Here is a 9,704-nt window from a genome sequence, read left to right as displayed (position 1 = left end):
AAAAATAAAAAACAAAACAAAAATAAACAAACAAACAAAGCCCCCAAACCTTCATTAAACAGTAATCACAGAGCCTCTCAGTGATTATGGTAGGAGAGTCACCAACGTCACTCAGGATCAACATCAGGTCCACAGTGTGTGTCCATAAGTGTACACGAAGATGCCATTCAAATGGAGCCAACTCGGGAATTAAGAGGAACGAAGACGCCACGCTTACATATATGGGGGTTGGTTGAAATTTCCCAACACGAGTTCATCCTGACTGCCTCTAAGTAAAAGGCAATCTGGGAATGTGGATAATCTTTCCACGCTCCCAACTCCAAATACCGGTTTACTGAGTAATCACACAAACCAACAACAACATATACTGGGCCGGACTGAATGTATGTGGCAAGCATTCGGACTGTTCACCAGAAGCCTACAAGGCAGGTTCTTCAATTTCCCATCTGCTTCCAGTTGAAGAATCAGAGGATCTGTACACTTATGTGACTTGTTAGTCCCCAGGTCGTAAGAAGCAGAGCCACCATCCGAATACAGATGCTCCTTATTCCAGAGCCTGTATTCTTACTCACTTTGCTACATTCGCTTTCTGTATCAAAATAAAAACGGAATAAAACTTCTACATGACAAAAGATACTTAGGTGACCCCACGGAGCACTGGCAAGTTTCTTTTCCATGTGTATCCCGCAAGGACCTTTCCATTAGAATGCTTCTGTGTCAACACTAACTTCCAACTTACCAAAATCCACGATGGAAGCACCAATCCTCTGGTAGAAAAAGGAGTTATAATCAAGAAGTTTCAATGAAACTGGAAAGAGGAAAAACTGCAAGGTTGTTTTTTTGGGTTTTTTGTTTGTTTGTTTTTTTTAACATTTTCATAGTACTGCAGGGTCAGACATTAGTAACCAAGCTTATCTAATCTAGTTCTTGCCCCAGGCGGGGTGACTTAAGTCATCCCATAGACAGGAAGGTTCATGCAATTTGTAAAGATCTTACTGAATCCTACCTAGCTGAGAGGCAAGTTAGAAGAATCTCTTGACTGTCTGAGGCTCTGCGAAGTGCTTTGGAGCTTTTTAGAGGAAAGGTACAGCACAAATGCAAATTAATAACAATATAAATCAACTCAATTCCCTTATGCATAAGCATCTAACCCAACGAAAGGAATACGCGAGGCCCCAGGCTACAATGCCAGTCTTCGTCGGAAAATATATTTATTATTGATAGTGAGTGAAGTAAAGATGTCAGTATTCATGATCGAGAAGAGGTTGTATAAGCCAAGGTTGCCTTTATGAGGATAAAAAATGCCTTATTTCACTTGTAATCATAAACATCATTCCAGTAAAAGAGGTACATTTTTCTCTCCTTTTTGTCTTACTTACATGATCACTATAATAAGTTAAAATGAAGTAGCTCTTATATAGTAAGGGGAGAAAGGAACAAGAGAAAAACAACGTGCCACAGCCTAGACAATTCTACCCAGCACCGCTGGGCGGAGAGGGAGGTTTGGTGCCCCTCCCACCTCCCCACTCTAATTACCTTTGTCCCCCCTTCCGCCCCCCCACCATCCCAGACCCCAGCTTTGTTTGGTGAACATTCACCAAACCATGGAGCCTGGTAAGAATAGAAAGTTAAAAAGGTGGAGGGGGTGCCTTTCTCTTTTAATGGTCATAAATGGGTTGACTAACACTGCAGTGTCCTTGCTGGCAGATACCTGATCTAGGCCTCGGCTTTTCACACTGCAGCTACTCAAACTGGGATGTGCTTCGGCTGAATCTGCTCTCTGGTGCTTCTCTTTAATCGTCTTCTCTTTAAATGGGTTACTTTCTCACTAGGAAAAAAAAAAATGTTCCGCCTCTGGAATTAACGTTGAGGAGTTTTGCTTGTTCTAAAAGTTGAGTTTATCCTCCCTTCTCAAGCATGCTCTGCAAGAGAAAGAGAAAACATGGGTTTTAGCAGGAGGGACCAAAAAATGGCAGTAACTATTTAGTACTATTTGTATTACTTTTCAAAGATCTACTCAAAAACACAAAAAACAAGGTGTATGCTCCATGGTCTCAAAATATTATTACCTTTAAAGAACACCACTGCTTAATCATGTATAATCTCCAAATGACCCCACCCCCACCCCCATACCAAGCTGAACCTTAACAGTGAGCATGGTCTGGACTGCAGGGTTGGGGGTTGGGAGTGCCGGACATGTGTGTTCTCTCACTACCAGGGACATCTGGAAATGTGGTGGGAGTATATCTGGTGGCCACAGGGACTGGGGTGGAGTGGAGGTTAAACCCCAAAGGTTCTGAGAGGGTAAGAATCTCTCCCAGAAATCTCTGCTCACTCCAGGCAGAATGCAGATGTTCATGAGTTCATAATGCTGGGTGGAGCTACGAAGATAAGTATCTATTCCCAAATTGCAAAAATGGCCCCTCTTCTATTTATTTATTTTTGTGAATGGGGGTAGGGGGTGGTAAATGGGAAGAATTCTCAAGTATCAGATTAAAACTCTCTAACTAGCCAGGACAGAAGATATATACTCTCTCCATTCTTAGGAAGCTTTAAAAGACAAAAGTGATGCTTTCCCATTTAGTTTTGAAATTACTTAGGAAGAAGAGGCTAGGTTGCCTCTAGCTCATCTGTTCACACTTTCTTCCCTAGATTCCCCATGCTTCCAGCCATTTACTCACTCAGCTCTTAACTGAGTTCCCACTAGGTAATCACTAGACTGAGTGAGGTGTTACAGGGAAACCAATAGACACGCCCATGGAAAATTAAGGTGTAATATAATGTAATAATTGGCTATTTTTAAAAACATACTTGCTAAATACATGCTAAAAGTTGATTTTATTGAATAAGTCATACACACAGTATAAAATTCAAGATTCAAGTATTTATTCAAGATAAAAGAATACAGAGAAAAAATAATTTTTGCCTCCCTCCTGTTTCCCAGTTTCTTGGGTATCCTTCCAGAGAAGGTAACAGTTTAAAAGAGGAGCGAGTGGTTCTGCCTCATTCAGAAGAAGAGATCTCTCTAGAGCTGGAGTGGTCAGAGGAGGCTTCTAAGAGACCTTTCAGACCATCTTTCAGAGTCTTTCAGAAGCTAGACAGAAGGTCCAGGAGTAGGTTGAGGAGGGGTGAGGGCAGGAAGCAGCGGCAACAATTCGGAGGTAGGAGAAAGCCCAGTATGTGTGGGGGGCAGAGGAGAGAGATGAGCAGAGCTAGAGGAAAAGCCTGGCAAAGATACTTCCTATTGGTCTCTGGGAAAAAACCTGAGAATCTAACATGTCTTTAAATAGGAAAATGCCATTTAGGAAGGTTCCCCTGATGTCCATGGCCTAATGGATCCAAGAGATAAGAGTCTGGAGTGAAGAAGACCAGGGTGGAGGCAGATTAGGAATCAAGCAAGGGTGGGGATGAGAAATGGAGAGAACCATAAAAAGACAGAGGAAGGAAAAGAGAGGTGGTGATACCAAAGGTATGGTGATCCTCAGTGACAGGGACAATGGTGGTGCCACCAACAGAAAGAGAAAACAGTAGGAGGAGCCAGTATGGGAATGAGGAAGGTGACTTAAATTTGGGGTTTGTAAAAAATCCCAGATGGAAATGTCTAGAAGGAAGTTGCAAACTTGAAAAGAGATGTCAACAGTCTTTAGAGATAAAGATTTAAGGCCAAAGATGAAGAATGATGACTGACACAGAAGAGCAGAACAGAAAGAGTGGAAGGACAAATAAGAGAGCATGTTGGGTCACAAAAGCACAGGATGGATAGATTATCCTAAGGATTATCCTAACTCATCCTGGATTACACGTTTCTAAGGCTATGTCCACAGAGCACAAAAGAACAGATATGAAAGCAGGCAAACGAGTTGAGAGAGAACACGTAGAAATGGTCATAAAGATGATACATACAAGGAGGAAGTAAATTAGAAAAGCCAGATGCATCTAGAGAAAACAGGAAAGACAACACAGATAAAGCAGAGGAATGCTCAGCAGAGCTGTCTTGAAAACAAGCACTGAAACATGAGTTCTCTCTTAAACCCAGCATTCACATAAGCTCTCCATCTGCTGGAAAAATTAAAAGTTGAGCACCTACGATGTAAGAGTCAGACCAGACAATGTCCCAGTAGCACAGCATCTCATTTATCCCCACCCACTTGTGGCTTGATCTGTATGAGACAACAACCACATGTCCAACTACTTGGACAGGAAACCATGGATTCCAGATATATAGATGACCTCACCACAACATCACACGTTAACATAAAATAGAAGTCAGTATGAAGCAGATTTATACCGAGCCCATCTAAAGGCATTTAATTACCGAAGAAAATGATCACTTTATGAGTGATGCCATTTTGCATTTTGGAGTTAATACACTCACTACTTCCTTCAACATACCGATGGGAACTTTAAGCAATTATCTTCCTGGTCAAGATTACATGGCTGTGCCTCATACTACAGTTTAGGTCTTATGGTTACGATCACTATATGACAACGTGTTACTCTTTTCAAATGTTGCAAAATAATCCGTACTGACCACAATGTAATTAAAGCAATAGCTAAAGAGTTCTTCCAGAGTCTAGGGAATCTTACTATTCTTCCTCCAACGCCATCCAAATACATAAGGGTAATTTTTTAGCCAGATTATGTAAGAATTCCAGACTCTCTTAAAATTGTTTAAAAATATGTATTTTTTAATTTTTACTTATATTTGAGAGAGAGACACACAGTGTGAGCAGGGGAGGAGCAGAGAGAGAGGGAGACACAGAATCCGAAGCAGGTTCCAGGCTCCGAGCTATCAGCACAGAGCCTGACGCAGGGCTTGAATTCATGAACCGCGAGATCATGAACTGAGCTGAAGCTGGACGCTCAACTAACTGAACCACCCAGGCGCCCCTGGACTCTCTTAAATTTAAGAGAGACAAGCGAGGCCATGGCTGGTTTGAGGATCAGTGGGCCAGTCTAACAAAAAGACGAACAGGAACATTTTGGAGCAAGTACAAAACACAGAGAAATCACCACATTCACAGAATGGCCTGCTACATGTATTAAAATTCTAATTTTCAAAGATAGCACAGCAGTTCAGCTAATTCACGGGTGGCTCCTTGAAGACACAAGAACAAGAGAAGGTCTAGGGCTGGTCTACACACAGGCTGTAAACTGTGGTGGCACTCAGATGCCACCAAAGGGTGGCAGAGGTCGGTACAAAACCTCCTCACTTTGGTCAGAGACAGCAATAAATACAACATCAAGTTGAAATTTTTTAAAAACTAGACTGACAAAACACTGTTATTACTGTATTGTAACTATGCAATAAAACCTGCTCAAAACCCAGGCCTGAGGACCTCTGGCTGGAGGGATCCCAAGGCCTGGAAAGGTCTGTGTCATTTAGTGTCACCTTATAGGTTCTCCCACAATCTCTGTATCGGTTCTGTAAGTAGCTGCTGTTGGGCTGAATTTCAACGCTGCATAAATTTAACACTGCATAAATTAACATAGGAAATTCCCCGAAGAATCAGGGAGAAGATTTGCAAGTTATAAAAAAAATTGCTTCCTTCATTTAAGGAACTGCTAACACTTCATCTTAATGTGGAGAAAGAAATTCCTCGCATTTGCTCATCATTCACGTATATGGGCCTGCAGAAACCCCTTTTAAAAACAGCTGGGTAAACTACCAAAAGGAGGGGACGGCTCAGGCATCAATACTGCTCTCTCCCCAAGTCTCTTCCTGATCCCAGCCACCGAGGAAGGAACAGCTGGCAGCTCGCACCATCAGACAAGAGCAGTGCCCTTGGAGACCAAAGATTGCTTGTCATTTCCATTTATTAATATGATCTTAACTGTTTTCCTCAAATATTTTTGTTACACAGTCATCTCATCAACTGTTTTCTGAATCATAGCTTTCTTGAAGGGGTTGACTATCACAGCCGTGTGTCAGCTACTGGATGTCTCAATATATTTAAGAAGAATTATGGCAACCCTGGATTGCTGAACAATACCCATGAAGAGAATAAAAATGTGTGTGTGTGTGTGTGTGTGTGTGTGTGTGTGTGTGTGTGTGTGTGTGTTTTAAAGACACCAGAGTGCTTGTCTCTTGAGCTCACCCAACATCTCGCCAAGATTTCAACAGCCCCCCTGAAGCTGGATATGGAAGCGGGAAGGCTTACAGGGGAGAACTAAAATGGGAATGTGTCTGGGTATGCCTGAGTTTTTACCAAGGAGGGACATGAAAAGTGGGAGTAAAAGAAAGAGAGTGGTGAAGACACAGCGAGGAGACTCTGAGATAGAAGCAAAAGTAATCAATAAATTCAATTTATGAGGAGCACAAAGAGAGCCTTGCCCGTGCACCGAGCACACTCCTGACCACCTGAAAATCTGATTAGCTAACTTACTGTGTTCTCACTCTCTGTATGTCCCTGACCAGCAAGGGCTGTTCTTTATCCTCCTGCTTCATGCGTGGATCTGGTTTCATTCTTTCCGTGACAAATGTTCTGTGTATATGCAAATTAAGTTACAGGTAATTAACTGTTTACACAACTTGCTGTAATAATAGACAAAACACTAACATACTGCGGTTCTAGCTCTTGAAGGATAAGCACTAGAAAAGAAATGCCTATTAGGAAGAAGGAGTCTATTACCATGGTAATATTTCTTCTATTAAACCCAGATTAAAAAAAAAAGAAAACATCGTAAAGTGACTATTAGTCTCAGAAAGTGGTTTTGAAACCACTTTCCTATGATAGAAGGGTTCCTATGATAGAAGAGACTGGGTTAACGCACTTAAAGTTTGGAAATTAGTTTGCTTTGATGTGACTCCAAATCCGAAGGGCCGCCCCACCGAAGGACGGGAAATCTATTGTGGAACACCCACGTGTCATCCTGAATATGAGCAACCCAGCTGGGTGATTAATACATGTCATTAGGTGATGATGATAAAGAAGCCTTTAAACACAATAAAAACATGCTCCCATAGGTCTTCCCAGGGAATGAACCTTCTTGATTTATCTTTGTGCTCCCTGAAGGTGGGTGTGTGTGGACATCAGAAGAACCGCATCAGGCGAGGGGCCCCTGCTGTGGGTCAGGAGAGAGCAGGGTGACTGAAGCAGCAGGGCCGAGAGAGGATCTAGCTACAACCGCAAGGTGGTCAGGGGACCGTGTTGCCTTGGTTCAGTGCCTCTTTCCTCCCTCCTGCCAGCTCCTCGCTACCTACAGCTGCAAAGGAGAAAACAGGAGGGGAGAAAATAACTTCATTTTAAGAGGCTCCTGCCCTCTGTCCAAGACCTCTTCCAATATGTTCCTGAGGCTGAACCAGGAACCAGTTCCCAGGGTTGGTCTGATTAGAGCTCTGCCACATGGCTCGGACCCGACAGGCAGTGATGGGAAGTGGCAGCCCCTCAACTCTCAAGAGGGAAAACAAAGACTTATTCTTATTAGCAGGACCTCTGAAGGTCGAAGGCCTCGAATGCAGTTTAGGCCAATGTGCTCTAGAGCTATGTTTGCCAAACTGTGGTGCACAGAGTTACTTGGGGAATTTGTTCAAACTTCAGATGTACAGGTCCAACCTCAGACCTTCTGAACCATAATCTCCAGGGATGGGGCCAGGCAAGTGCATTCAAATATACTCCCCAGCTGATTTTGATGTTCCCCCATGTCTGAGACCTGGTATTATAGAAAACAGCACCCTGGGTTAGGCATCAGGAATGGGCTGTGCTGGTCTGGACTCTGCCCCATGTACAGATGATCACCGACACTCTGAGTGCAAATTTTTTCCAAGTGAAAAGATGGGATTAGGTCACATGATCACTAAGCTCTGTCCAGCTCTATTAAGTCATTTGGATGTTATTTACAGTCTGTCTGAAAACAATGATAGAATACAGCTTGCTCTAGCGCTGGGTTTTTTTGAACTATGATTTCAAAAGCAACAGTGACTACTGGGTTTTCAGGCCTTCTTCACACTCCAATAACAGGGAAGTATTTGAGCCTTGGTCTAACATAAACCCACTACGGGGGGAGATAAAACATGATGTCCTTAAGAAGGCTGACACTTCCAGGGCACCTGGTGGCTCAGTCAGTTAAGCATCTGATTCTTGATTCCGGCTCAGGTCTTGATCTCATAGTTTGTGAGTTCAAGTCCTGCACTGGACTCCATGCTGTCATTGTGAAGCCTGCTTGGGATTCTCTGTCTCTCTGCTTCTCCCCTGCTTGCTCTCTCTCTCTCTCTCTCTCTCAATAAATAAACTTAAAAATTATGTAAAAAAAGGGGCCCCTGGGTGGCTCAGTCGGTTAAGCGGCCGACTTCGGCTCAGGTCGTGATCTCATGGTCTGTGAGTTCGAGCCTCACGCCGGGCTCTGTGCTGCCAGCTCAGAACCTGGAGCCTGCTTCGGATTCTGTGTCTCCCTCTCTCTCTGCCCCTCCCCCGTTCGCACTCTGTCTCTCTCTGCCTTTCAAAATGAATAAATGTTAAAAAAAAATTATGTAAAAAAAAAAAAAAAGGAAGAAAGAAAGAAAAATTATTAAAATAAGGCTGATGCTTCCTGCCATGAAAAATTCCATCATATGCACCGATCTTTAAGTTTTTAATTTTGGAGGCTAACCATGGATTGGAGGCGTCATTTGTATTTTAGAAATGAAGAACTGGGTGCATTAGCATTGGGCTTAAGTAACTTCATATTAAGACCCAGCCTCATTTATCAGGGTCTTGACCTCACGCTCCCCCCCTACAGCTGGGTGGCTCTCTGACGTCCCCAATGATGCCAGCAGGAAGCACTGGCTTAAGGTGGGGATTGCCTCACTTACAAGATGTCCTCATTTTGATCCTTCCTTCAACTAAGTTGCTTACTTGGCTATTGACCCACTGCCCACTTATTGATTTACACTTCTGCTATGGTTTACCCTCTGACTGGCCTCCATCATCTGACTCCAGGCTCCACACTGACCTCTGTCCCTTGGCATCTCCTGGGTCCAGCCCTTGCTTTTAGTCCCCGTCTTTCCTCGGCTCTTCTGACCTGGCTTCCTGGCTCTGTCTCCACACTCCCTTTACCACCCATGATCCATGGTGGACAAGGTTAAAGCCATTGCACAGGGGAGCCTAGGCCGGCTAGAGGGAGAGAGCCTGCATTTTCTAATGGAGTTTATTATCTGGAAGGCTACATTCTGCCAGGCAGTGCTGAGATAGCTGTTTTTCAGTACACTGCCTTAGAGAAACTGTTTTTACCCCCTCCTAGTTCATTCTGCCACCCTGGCTTCCCTGGGGCTGTCAGGAGTATGAGCTTCAAGGAAAGGGTATACGGCTGTGGGAGGCCAGGCAACAGGCAGGCAATGAGAAGGGCAGCTGCTCTTCTGGAATGAAAGTTTAAGGCTGACAAAAAAATCTAAGAGGCAGAGGCACAAGTGCTGGAGGTCCCCAAAGCAGCGGTGCTGCCTAGACAGAACAACAGGTCTCTTGACTGAAAGGTGCTCATAAACGTGTGCTCCTGGGCATGTGGCCTCTTGTTCTCATGCAGGGAAGGAGAATCAGTGGCACAGTATCACAGCTAGAAGGTCCTCCTGGGTCACCTGGTTCAAACCCACAATTTACCAAAGAAGAAACTGAAACCCAGGTCACCATGACTAGATTAGCTACTTAGCTACTAGATTAGCTAGTCTTTCCCATAAACCCTGCCTTCCAGTGAATACAGAATGTTCACTCAGAGGCCAGCCAGCTTCTGTA

At 43.7% G+C, this 9,704-nt stretch overlaps 1 protein-coding gene across 3 annotated transcripts in view; it reads right to left on the bottom strand.

The window, feature by feature from the left end:
* Positions 1-1,186: 1,186 nt before the first annotated feature.
* Positions 1,187-9,704, bottom strand: part of CHCHD3 (coiled-coil-helix-coiled-coil-helix domain containing 3) — a 288,454-nt gene continuing 279,936 nt past the window's right edge. For 2 of the 3 annotated variants that reach the window (XM_058724244.1, XM_058724245.1), the window contains 2 exons: positions 6,387-6,485; positions 1,187-1,922 (listed from right to left, as the gene is read on the bottom strand). In XM_058724244.1, coding sequence (XP_058580227.1) covers positions 6,432-6,485 — 54 coding nt within the window. In that variant the 3' untranslated portion in view covers positions 1,187-1,922; positions 6,387-6,431. The remainder of the gene's footprint in view (positions 1,923-6,386; positions 6,486-9,704) is intronic. The other variant, XM_058724246.1, reaches the window with a different exon arrangement.

Source organism: Neofelis nebulosa, chromosome 4 (assembly GCF_028018385.1).
Source record: "Neofelis nebulosa isolate mNeoNeb1 chromosome 4, mNeoNeb1.pri, whole genome shotgun sequence".
In the NCBI taxonomy this organism is placed as follows: domain Eukaryota; kingdom Metazoa; phylum Chordata; class Mammalia; order Carnivora; family Felidae; genus Neofelis; species Neofelis nebulosa.
This window is presented reverse-complemented; position numbering and strand designations above follow the sequence as displayed.